The sequence below is a fragment of the Chanodichthys erythropterus genome, chromosome 11 (assembly GCF_024489055.1).
Source record: "Chanodichthys erythropterus isolate Z2021 chromosome 11, ASM2448905v1, whole genome shotgun sequence".
In the NCBI taxonomy this organism is placed as follows: domain Eukaryota; kingdom Metazoa; phylum Chordata; class Actinopteri; order Cypriniformes; family Xenocyprididae; genus Chanodichthys; species Chanodichthys erythropterus.
In genome coordinates this window covers 17,988,234-18,001,449 of record NC_090231.1, presented here as the reverse complement: position 1 = coordinate 18,001,449, position 13,216 = coordinate 17,988,234, and the positions used below count along the sequence as shown (strand labels likewise).

The window sequence follows — 13,216 nt, the reverse complement described above, 5'->3', positions numbered from 1 at the left end:
GCTCATGATGACACATCGATGTCCTAAGACACGAAACGATCGGTTTGTGCGAGAAAAACGGCAGTGATGTCTCGCGCTTATACCTCAATGAGAGCGAGACATCACTGCCGCTGTCAGAGCACGATCAGACCTCACTAACCGAGTGATGAACGCAGTTGGAAATAGTGGTGTACTAGAGGTAAAAAATTATATAAATACGGTTTGGTTTCTCGCACAAACTGATCGTTTCGTGTCTTAGGACATCAGTGTGTCGTCACGAGCCGCAGGGTTTAATTTGGATTTGTCTGTGCATGTTTTATTTACTCTTATAAAAGAAGATCCCACTGACCCACATTATACGGCTGAAAGACGGCAACGGTTGCAGTTAAAAATCATCATTTGTGTTTTACTGAAGAAAGAAAGTCACCTACATCTTGGATGCCCTGGGGGTAAGCAGATAAACATCAAATTTTAATTTTTGGGTGAACTATCCCTTTAAAATTTAAAATTTTACTGTAATTCTGATCAAATAAATGCAGGCTTTTGTATTATGAACAAGGCTGAATTGTAGTATATGAACAGTCAGTTGACACTATGGAGTGTTATATTTGACTGTATTGTACAACAGACTCTATTCTAATTTATTATAGGCATATTGACTGTCACAGGTCTCTCCTGGTTGCCTGATTTTCATGTTTCTCTTGGTTTTCTCTTGTCCATTTTGTAATGTGCAGCTTCCCTGAGTAGTAGCTCTCTGGCAAGATCAGGCCTCCCTGCACGGGTCAAGCAGTGGGCCAGCATAGGGCATTTCGGAGATGAGGAAGGAAGGCCCCGCTTCCATGCTGTCAGCATGTGAAAGGCCTGTTTTGAGAGGCTGTGTGGTGCACGGATTCGAGCAATCTGGACAGCAGAGCGACGGAGATGGAGAGACATAACGAGAAGTGCTGCATCGTCTTTGGTGAGCTCATCACAGAGCCATGATAACAGCTCATCTGAGGGAGGGTCTGGAAGACAAACACTGTTAACATGTGTGCATCCACAGGTGCTCAGAACACCTTCACGGCCTTCTCACACTTATTTTGTCATTTTTTTAATGACAGAAACTCAGAAGGATGAAAATCTGAGAGAACTTAGCAAACAAAACAAAACAAAACAAAAAAACAAACAGGCCAAAATGGAGGAAAATAGAAGAGAGAGCTGGAGTGTACAAAATAAACAAATGGTGCAGTAGATTTCACATACCTGTTTGACTGTGCTGTATTACTTTCACACTCACAGGCTGACAGACTGTTCTTGCACTCTAAGTCACAAACACACTACAATGTCTTACAAACCATTTCAAAAAGTGATTATTTTTTGTTCACCAAGACAAATATCTAAAAATGTTTAAATTAGGATTAATTTACTTGAGAAGTCTTAGTTTCTGACAAATGTATCAACATTTAGTTTATGCTTAAAAAAAAAGAAGTAATATCTGGCAATGGGGTAAGAAAAATGAAGGAAAGCTCACCCACCTTAGACAACACTTTCAACTTTACAAAATTATATCTGAGTAAAATATCCAAAAGCCACTAGGCCAGTGTTCTATATTTTGTTCACTTGAGTACTTACAATATCCCAAATGTTTGCAACTATTTGTAAATCGTGAGAAAATTGCAATTTTAACTAAGGCTCTGGGACATGTGAGGAGTTGCCTGTCGATTGCGTCATACATGCGTTACCCTCGGTTTCCTGTTTTATTTTGTAGAAGCCATGGAAACACCAAAGACACTTTAATATTTACATGTTTTAATAGACAAGGGAACACCTAAAACCACCAGTAGGTGGGAGCAAGTCACTGTTTTTATGAGTGAGTCATCGTCAGTGACGAAGCAAGTGGCTGTGAATGAATCATTGAATCATTGACTCTCACGATTCGTTCAAAGCCGCGGAACTGTTCGCAAAACACAGACATGTGTTGTAGTACTGCTGTGGTTTTCGTTAGAACTATTATTTCATTGCAAAATAAAGTAAATACTGACAGTACTGTTTAAAATGTACATTTTATTTTTGACCTGTTGTATAATAATGTCACGTTTGCAGTCATGTGGATATTTGGGAACAATTGCATTTAATATTTTATTCAGAATACAACATAGATGACATATCAAATGTTCAAAAAAGAGAAAATGTATCATTTTAAGGGAAAAATAAGATGATTTTAAATTTCATGGCATCAACACATCTCAAAAAAGTTGGGACAAGGCCATGTTTACCACTGTGTGGCATCCCCTCTTCTTTTTATAAAAGTCTGCAAACGTCTGGGGACTGAGGAGACAAGTTTGTCTGGCTATCACCAGACCAAGATCAATTTAAAATTGAACATTGGTCTGGGGAGTCTGCTAAGTATTTTCTACTGCACAAGAGGCGTGATCAACGAGCATTATTCACGCAATTGGATAGTCCTTCAACCAATCAGATCAACGATCCGGGTGACGTACTTTGCAGAGTGACGCGAACACAGGTATAGTTTTGGTTTGCAGAAGCAGCAATGGCATCAAGCGATTTTTGCAGGTTGTGCAAAAAAAACGTGAAAGTGAGTGGTATTTACACCCACTCGAGTGATTTGTTTGCTAAACTAAAGAAGTCATTCAGCATTGTCGAGAGGTTAAAAGGAATTGCATTGACGTTGTGCTTGCCATTGCTTCTCTATCGTCATCGTGTTATACTCGCTTATAGCGAGCAAGGTGGATAAGCCAGTCTGTGATTGGTTCCCGCAAAAGTGTAACAGAAGCAGTAGAAATGAATGTACGGGTTTCCAGACTGATTTGCCGGGCGAAATCAAATTGCCGGCATATCAGGCTGGGTTTACCCAGTCTAGAGACAAGTTTAGGAATAGGAATGTTGTCCCATTCTTGTCTAATACAGGCTTCTAGTTGCTCAACTGTCTTAGGTCTTCTTTGTCGCATCTTCCTCTTTATGATGCGCCAAATGTTTTCTATGGGTGAAAGATCTGGACTGCAGGCTGGCCATTTCAGTACCCGGATCCTTCTTCTACGCAGCCATGATGTTGTAATTGATGCAGTATGTGGTCTGGCATTGTCATGTTGAAAAATGCAAGGTCTTCCCTGAAAGAGACGACATCTAGACGGGAGCATATGTTGTTCTAGAACTTGGATATACCTTTCAGCATTGATGGTGCCTTTCCAGATGTGTAAGCTGCCCATGCCACACGCACTCATGCAACCCCATACCATCAGAGATGCAGGCTTCTGAACTGAGCGCTGATAACAACTCGGGTTGTCCTTGTCCTCTTTAGTCCGGATGACATGGTGTCCCAGTTTTAGAACTTCAAATTTTGATTCGTCTGACCACAGAACAGTTTTCCACTTTGCCACAGTCCATTTTAAATGAGCCTTGGCCCAGAGAAAACGCCTGCGCTTCTGGATCATGTTTAGATATGGCTTCTTTTTTGACCTATAGAGTTTTAGCCGGCAACGGCGAATGGCACGGTGGATTGTGTTCACCGACAATGTTCTGGAAGTATTCCTGAGTCCATCTTGTGATTTCCATTACAGTAGCATTCCTGTGCCGTCTAAGGGCCCGAAGATCACGGGCATCCAGTATGGTTTTCCGGCCTTGACCCTTACGCACATCGATTGTTCCAGATTCTCTGAATCTTTGGATGATATTATGCACTTTAGATGATGATAACTTCAAACTCTTTGCAATTTTTCTCTGAGAAACTCCTTTCTGATATTGCTCCACTATTTTTCGCCACAGCATTGGGGGAATTGGTGATCCTCTGCCCATCTTGACTTCTGAGAGACACTGCCACTCTGAGAGGCTCTTTTTATACCCAATCATGTTAAATGTACATATAAGGAACAGCTGGAGGACCAATTTGCAACTTATTAGGTCAATTGGCAAACCTAATAAGTTGCTAATTGGTCCTCCAGCTGTTCCTTATATGTACATTTAACTTTTCCGGCCACTTATTGCTACCTGTCCCAACTTTTTTGGAATGTGTAGCTCTCATGAAATCCAAAATGAGCCAATATTTGGCATGACATTTCAAAATGTCTCACTTTCAACATTTGATATGTTATCTATATTTTATTGTGAATAAAGTGAATACAGTACAGTGTGCCAACTTTTTGGGAATCGGGTTTGTATTTTAAGGTAGAATTAAATTAACTACTCAGCATTTTGTTCGCGTACCCCCTTTTGTCACCTCATGTACTCCCAGGGGTATGCATAACCCAGTTTGGGAACCACTGCCTTAGAGAAAAACATTATTTTGAGAAGTAGCTAACATAGCATAATCAGATTATTTTTAGTAACAGTAATACAGCATTTTCTCCATCATACAATACGTTTTAAAATTAATTCCATGCCATTTATCAACACAAGCCATCCAACATTTATTAATATGATATTCTAAAATCGATCTATCTTACTACAGTGTGTAACAGTGTCTCACAGCAGCCGCCAAATGAACACACAGAGTAACATTATAACATAATTTTCAACAGTCTCAAATGTATCTAATATGCCCTGCGTTCCATTCGAAAGGGCTCATCCCTATGCCCTAATCCCTTCAAAGGGTTTACCCTCCGGAGTGAGAGCATCGAAGGGATGAAGGGTGTAGGGGTAAAAAAAACTATTTTTTTGGAACGCACTTCTGCGTCATCTTAACAAAACAATCAAGGGGGAGTAGATTGTGCAAGCTGCGCCTTTTGGTTAATGTTAGTTTATTTATTTATTTTTGGTTCATCGCACCATAATGTATATTGTGTCTATGTATTTTAAACATTTGAATGGACTGATAAAAGGAGCTGTAAAGTATTTTTGTTGAAGTACAATGTCATTTTGACCATAATAATGTACCAAATCTAACTCGTATAAATATTACAGTAGTATAGAAAAATACTATACACACATTTATAGGTAAAATCGAACTCCTAACCTCCTGTTCCCATTCTGTGACGTCAAAGAACTTCCCTGTGCAAAGGATCATGGGGGCCCAAAGTGCCCATCAGTTGTACCCTTCGAAATCCTTCATTCCGAAGGGCCCTTTGAAGTGGCCAGTTTTGAGCACTTCGGTTTGGAACAACACTTCAATATGGCTGCCATGATTGTTTTCACTCCGAAGTGCCCTTCGGAGGGTGATTTATCCCGTTTGGAACGCACCGATGATAAACAGCTGTGTTACCTCATACTCATGACCGGAAAAGCAGAAGCAGTGCCGGAGACTGTGGCATAATAAAAGTTCCGCTGCTCACGGCGTGTTGCGCAATCGCTCCAGTGGCCTCATTCAGCTCCCACAACACTCGGTCCTGCTCTGCTTCATACTACAGTAACGTTAATATGTGTGGTAAAGTATAAATACACAGGGAAAAGTAGCTGGCTGTACTAAAATTGGTAATACAAGTAAATTGGTACTATGAAACTCAAATATATCCCATTTTGAAGAGCCACAATTATGTTTATACAGTAATGTATCTAACCATTTGCTTTTATTTGACTGACCTCAAACAAACCAAAGCCCTGTTTATTAATATTTAATATAATTAATGATTATCCGCCTTGGTCGGCATCTGTTGGTGCAGTTGACCTTAAGAATAAGTCTTTACCTTGGGCAGAGTGAGTGGCAGCCGGCAGACAGGCTCATCTAGAGGACAGTCCTTAGACACGGCTGCCCTGTCACCATTCCAGACCAGCTGACCTTTGGTGACCTTGAATAAACTGGTTACGCCTTTGTAGTGAAGAGAGCTGTAGTTGCCGAAGGGGTCCACTTCTTTTAATCTCAGAAACAGCCGGTTTCTTCTTTGGTTGTGAAATGTGATTATGTGTGAATCCATTTGTTCATTACCTATGGGATCTCCAACAGACACACACAGAAACAAGTATAAATAAGTAAGATGGTTTTCTTAATTAATACTTACATTCAGCAAAGATGCATTAAAATGATCAAATGTGACCGCAAGGACATAAGATTTCTATTTCAAACAAATGTTGTTCTTTTTAAAGGATTAGTTCACTTTCAAATGAAAATGACCCCAAGCCATCCTAGGTGTGTATGACTTTCTTCTTTCAGATGAACACAATCAGAAATATATTAATGAATATCCTGATGCATCCGAGCTTTATAATGGCAGTGAGTGGGATCAACGAGTATGAAGCTGAAGAAAGTGCTTCCATCCACATCCATTGATCTTTAACATACTCCACATGGCTCCGAGGGGTTAATAAAGGCCTTCTATAGTGAAGCGATGCATTTGTGTAAAAAAATATCCATATTTAACAAGTTATGAAGTAAAATATCTAGATTCCTCCACCAAACTGCCTTATGTATTCAACTTACACAGAAAGTGTAAAACTCTTGCAGTTCAAAACGCTTATGCTACGTCCTATGCCTTCCCTATTCAACTTACAGAAAAAGTTGAATTGACGCAATGCCAGTTCCGTTTTATTCGTAAGTTGAATACAGAAGGCGGTCTGGCGGAAGCTAGATTTTACTTCATAACTTCATAACTTGATAAATATGGATATTTAGGCTTTTCTATGGATTTAGATAGGCCTTTATTAACACCCCGGAGCCATGTGGAGAACGTTTATGATAGATGGGTGTGGATGGAGACACTTTCTTCAGCGCATACTCATTGATCCCGCTCACTGCCATTATAAAGCTCGGATGCGTCAGGATATTTATTAATATAAATCCAATTGTGTTCATCAGAAAAAGAAAGTCATATACATATAGGATGGCTTGAGGGTGAGTAAAGCTTGGGGTAATTTTCATTTGAAAATGAACTAATCCTTTAAGTTTCAGTTCATCAAAGAATGCTGAAATAAAGTATTATGGTTTCCACAAAAATATAAGCAGCACAACTGTTTTAAAAATTGATAATAATAATAAAAGTTTCTTGAGCAGCAAATCAGCATATTAGATTAATTTCTGAAGAATCATGTGACACTGAAGACTGGAGGAATGATGATGAAAATTCAGCTTTGCCACAAGAATATATTACTAATTTATTATATATATATATATATATATATATATATATATATATATATATATATATATATATATATATAAAACAATAATTTAATATATTTTAAAATGTATTAAATTTGTAAATTGCAATAATATTTCACATATTTTGTTATTAAAACAGTGATATTGATGCTTCTGATTATGAAAATGGATTGATTAAACAGCCTTTTAGGCACTGTTGTTCACCAGTTATTTAGAAAGAAATATATCAAATTAATATAGAAAGTATGGAATGTGCATTGGTTACTCTGAAACAATACATATATTGCTAAAATATTTTTACTTTTGTTTTAAAAAAGATTTGTTTGATATACCATTGCAGGCAATATTCCCGCTGAACCGGAGCAGCAGCTGTTCTCCCTCCCTCATGGAGAGTTCAGACGAGGGCTCTGGAGGACCATAGTAACCCAGGGCCTGGAGTTCACGCACCGCTGCGCTAACATCTCTACTGGGCAGGGTGGCCACAACTGCACTGCTCGGGTCCAGACGCTCATGATGGAGCACAACTGTGACTGAGAAGATCTTTACAGCTTCTTCCAGTTCTTCAACTAATGAAGTCAGGTAGGAAGATTTTACAGAAGATTGAAGGCGAAGGACTATTAACCTGAGGGCAGAACAAGTTTTTAAAGGTGAGAGGACAATAGTTTCTTTTTCCTTTTGAAATATTGTTATATTAAATTTGCACAGATTGATTTTGGTACCTTTCATAGCTCTCTGGTAACTCAAAACAGACCAAGCTGTTCTGTAGGTTCTTTACACTGACTTTATCCAGTACTTTCCAATGGTTCTCTATCCAGCCCAGCACAACCAGCTGCTCTTTACACTCTTTATGAGTCTTCACTGAGGCACCATCAACTCTGAATCATAGGAAAAACACTTCTTTACATTTCTTTGCTAATTTAATTTTCTCCAGTCTCCACATTGATTTAAAAAAAAAAAAAAAAAAAAAACCTAATCTGCTGGGGTGAGAAAGTGCCTGATATAAGAGTGGGTCTGTCAGTGTCTTCTCCAGCTTTTCTCTTCTCAGAGATAGGAGGACAGGGCAGGATGAGTGTCAAAGGTCGTCTGAGTTTCAGGGTTGATGGATGGCTTAGGTAAAGTAAGGGGGTTGATGTGAGAGAAGCGTGGTAGGAATCATTTTCGGATTTAAGAGAGGATAAAACAAAAGCATCCACTGGCTGTACCTAAAGAGACAAAGAAAGGTTTCTATACACACTATGCACTTATTCAGGAGTTGCCTTTTCACTTGACAGACCGGAAGTCATTCATTTCCAAATTCCAATGGAGAGTAGTATGGGAGCTACATGGATTTTTGACCATATGCGCATGCATAATTTTCAGGTTTGTTTTGAGCGTTGGTTGTGCTGACATATTTGCGAATTACAGCTCGACTGAATGACTGCCCGACTGGATGTTACGTATGTATTATAGTCAAAACTATGAACGTGAGGTGATAATTACCAATATTTTTCCATTAAAAATATTCTTCAGACCCTATCTCTGTAAATTTGGTGGTTATTAATAATTATCTGCAAAATATATTTTTTCTAATTATTATATAATTATTATATATTTTTAGGTTGATTAGCCCGAGAAAACCTACTAACCTACTATACATACTATTTTATTCAAGCATATTGGCTGTATCCATACATTCATTATTAATTCATTTTATCGGTAATGCTTTACAATAAGGTTCATTAGTTAACATTAGTTAACTACATTAGTTAACATGAACTAATAATAAACTGCACTTATACAGCATTTATTCATCTTTAATAATGTTAATTTCAACATTTACTAATACATTATTAAAATTTTGTTAATATTAGTTAATGCACTGTTAACTAACATGAACAAACAGTGAACAACTGTATTTTCACTAACTAACGTTAACAAAGATTAGTAAATACAGTAACAGTACAGTAAAGTGTATAGCTCATAATGTTTAACTAATAAACATATTGTAAAGTGTTACCACTTTATCATGGTTAATAAGTGGAGAGTAATGGTCGCTTCATAATGAATTAGAAAGTTCTGTGCGACTGCCATGAAATGTGACGATCATATGCTGCGTCGGAGATAGTGGAAAGGTGGCTTTACAAGCTGCTTCATTGAAGTACATTATACAATTTTCATAACAAGCTATTTTTGAGAGCATTTTATTATTTTTATAGGCCACATTTGCTAAAATGTGACACGTTTGCTGAAAAACTTTAAATGATCTAATAATGAACTCCAATCAGAAAAAAGCACACACTTTTTTTGAAAGTCATCTTACATGATAGATCTGTTATGTTGTTATCCAACCTGATTGAAAAGAAGATCTGAATAAATGTACCGTCACTTGAGCAACAACTGGTGCGGTGAAGGATCCAGGTAAGTAATCGAGGCATATTCTGGAGTCCACACTGAGTTTGTGAGATAATCCTGTCTTTAGGACTGTAAAACTCTCCGTCCTCAAACGGGACAGAACTGCAAACACACCCAGAGAGTACACCCGCACCACTGCAAACCAACCCTGTGGAAAAGACACAAAAAATGTACAGTGCCATCATACACACACAAATATCATGCAAGCAATAATCGAGCACCTACAAATAAGATCAACCTTGCTGCACTGCAAAAATCTATGAAATCTATAATGAAAAGAGAGAAAAGTATGTAAAGTAAAACTGCATGAACTTTAATACAGACCCTTTGACCCCCATAGAAGCCTTCAGTAGATGTAGGTGTGACATAGCTAACTCTTTGCTCTGGATCCACCACTTTCAAGGTGATCTCTCTGTAGTTCCCACGGTAACTCGCCTGGAACGGCATTGCTATGGTGAGTGGGAAGGGACATTTGACATGTCTGGAGTTTTGTATGCGGAGAACAGTGCTGACCAGCTCCTCTGATCCTGACACCATAAGAGAACTCAGACCATCAACCACCTCACAAGTCAAGATGTTCACAACTTCTGATGGGGCAGTTATATAGCAGACTCTGGGAGACTCTGAAGATCTGGCTCTGTCTGCAAGTCTGATAACAAAATAAAGGTGGATTCTGTATTATTTCCTCATTAATAGTTGTATGCGTCCAGAAATTAATAGTATTTTTGAAAAATATGTTTGAAATCATGTTCACACATGTGATAATCCAGTCATATCATTAAGTGTGTTCGACTTGAAACGGTACTGCTCAGTGTATAACATCAAATTACCACGGTTAGAGAGCAGACGGCAGATTGGCCAGACTATTTTTTTTATTATTTTAAATTTACTTCAGCGCAAACAAAAAAAGACCCTCATTGGCCCACAAGAAAATAAATAAGCAGTTGATTGGTTAGATGTGACATTTGGGTCAAATCTATCCAATCAGAGCAAGTACGGGATTTGCTACTGCCAATAGTACATACACGACATGCTGCTGTGAGCAAGTAAGACATGCTGCTGCTGTACAATATAGCGAACATGAATTACCTGTAGCAGATCTATACAGGTGGAGCTGGGGAAGGTGGAGGGTTTCTGAAAGCGTGCTGCACTGCTAAGGCAAATGCTACTCATGTATTTGAAGACTGAACATGCAAGCTCATTGGCTACTAATACAGCAGGAACCAATCATCTGTGTCCTATAGATAATTATGTGATTACGAGCAGTTGAGTTAAGGACCTATTAGCCTGCCCATTTAGAGTTTCATGACAGAACTTTGTATTTTTCTTTCATTGCATTGCTTTTGTGTCGTTATTTTGGTGGTCAAAAAAAATATCAGTTTGATTTTCATTTTTGACCTGTTTTTTGAAGTCAATTTGATATTTTTTTCGGCATCAATTGGACATCAGTGTGTGAACATCAAATTGACGTCAATTTGATGTATATACATATATATATATATGCTGTATAATATAACATACATGAATTACCTGTAGCAGATCTATACAGGTGGAGCTGGGGAAGGTGGAGGGTTTCTGAAAGCGTGCTGCACTGCCGTTGCGATCACTTAAAATATTCCGTCAGTTTGGTCATACAGATAAGAGTAATACAAAGTGTAAAGGATCTACTTTTATTTCTGTAAACTCACAATAACAGAAAACGTTGTGCTTTTGTAAAGTGAAAACAACTAGGATGCACATCATGATCGTTTCTATGAACTTAAGCACGTAACAAACATGAACCGTACTTCCCTCACAGACACGAGAAATATATCTATAGAAAGCTTGAAATGTCTAATCTTTTAATCGAACCAATTCAAATGGAAAATACATATTCTCAGATTATGTAATCCGTATATGAAACATGCATGTCGCGTCCACTACTGTGGATATGACGAATCAGCATCGTAGTCTTCATCTTTGCAGCCGAAAACAGAAAACATTTTCAATAAATTATTCAAATGTTTAGAAAGTCTCCTTGCTGTTTTTTCACTACACATTCATAATAATTACTTTGCCAGTGCGCTGTGGCAAGTTTTATGCGTGAGCTTGAGCGCTGATTAGGCCATGTATTAAATATTGGTTTATTATATATTATTATGATATTCAATTTCCCATTTTACCTATGTGGTGGTGGTAATTTTCTTACTGTGGTGGTCCACCAGTTGAAGATATGTAGAAGAAAAACTCTAGTATTGGCTGTCTCAATGTGTGTGTGTGTATGCCAGTTAACCTTATTTGCGTGTGGACCATGTATGGCACTAAATACATTTTTCCAGTAAAGGATTGATTAAGAGGGGGCCCTGACCACCTTAATCCGCCCCTGCTCATGTCATTCATCTTCAAAACACAAATGAAGATTTCTTTAATGAAATCTGAGAGCTTTCTGTCCCTCCATTGACAGTCTACACAACTACCGCTTTCAAGCCCCTGAAAGGTAGTAAAGACATCATAAAAGTAATCCATGTGATTCCAGTGGTTTAACCTCAATTTTAAGTGACACGAGTGCTTTGTTTGCACAAAACAACAATTTACAAAATAATAATGTGTGTTACATGTTATATTGAAGCGAGAGCAGACGTCGTTGCGTGAGCTCATGTTGGAGATCAATATTTTGTAAATAAAGTGGTAAATTATGTTGTTTTGCACAAACAAAGCACTTGTGTCGCTTCATAAAATTGCGGTTAAACTACTGAAGTCACATGGATTACGTTTATGATGTCTTTACTTTCTGGGGCTTGAAAGTGGTAGTTGTGTTGGCTGGAGGGAGAGAAAGCTCAGATTTCTTTAAAAAGATGACATTTGTGTTCTGAAGATGAATGAAAGTCTTACTTGGAGTGAGTAATTGATGACAGAATTTTCATTCTTCAAGATGGCTGCAATATAGGTCACTTTAAGAAATTCATAAAATTAAAATTAACCAAAGTGGTTTTATTAGTATTTATCCATTTGGGGTTTTTTCAGGGTCAAATAGTCTAGAATGTAAAAAGGTTGGATTCTTTAGACTGTAAGTAATAATTAATTTTATACTTGTTGAATGAAACATTTCATTCAACACCAAACTGTTTTACTTGTGAAACATTATTACTCCACACCTGCCCCAAATTACTTATAGACTTACCCAACAGTTACCAATGTATGCTTCAATCTTTCACAGTCTCGTCCTCTGCTTTTCTCTCTTTCCTCTCCCTCTTTTTCTTCCTCCACCTCAACATTCATGTTCAGACAGTTCTTGCAGTCAGTCACAATAGTTTTATATGGCGAGTCTACTCTTGTTTCCTCATGTGAGCTCTCTTCCCTCTTGTTTCTGTCATCTAAAGTACAGCGCTTCACTGGATCTGGAAGCCTTGTTGACTGTGCATTTGCAAGCAAGTGGTCTGCAGGATGCTGGTCCAGCGGAATACTGATGTCACATGATTCTGGTTTACTGTGGTCTGCAGTATCCAGAGGTCCAGTACGGGTAAGATCACCTCTCTCTCCACTGATTTCAGAAAGAAAAGTCTCTTGCTCATTACACCGAACTGGTTTACAATGACGTGGACATCTTCCAGGACGTTAAGGATGAGATCAGTCACATGGTCTTGGAAAAAGTGGGATCCACAGGAATCATCTAAAAATACACAATATAAAAAAATATAAAAATGTGTATAAAAATGTATAGAATAAATAAAAGGAATAGAAAAGTTCAACAGATTAACTAAAATGGTGCAAAATAGATATAGAATATCTAGATATTCTAAATAAGTGCACATAATTATGGAAGAGCTATTATCCCAAAAGTTG

General features: G+C 38.0%; 1 protein-coding gene across 1 annotated transcript; it reads right to left on the bottom strand.

Moving 5' to 3' along the window:
• Window positions 1–459: 459 nt before the first annotated feature.
• On the bottom strand, window positions 460–12,969 carry dthd1 (death domain containing 1). Its single transcript, XM_067401151.1, has 9 exons — window positions 12,767–12,969; window positions 9,719–10,043; window positions 9,363–9,542; window positions 7,973–8,205; window positions 7,723–7,878; window positions 7,336–7,625; window positions 5,595–5,842; window positions 1,222–1,279; window positions 460–983 (listed from the first exon to the last, which is right to left on the bottom strand). The coding sequence occupies exons 1-9, from the start codon at window positions 12,943–12,945 to the stop codon at window positions 670–672; spliced, it is 1,983 nt and encodes a 660-aa protein (XP_067257252.1). The 5' UTR covers window positions 12,946–12,969; the 3' UTR covers window positions 460–669.
• Window positions 12,970–13,216: the final 247 nt, after the last annotated feature.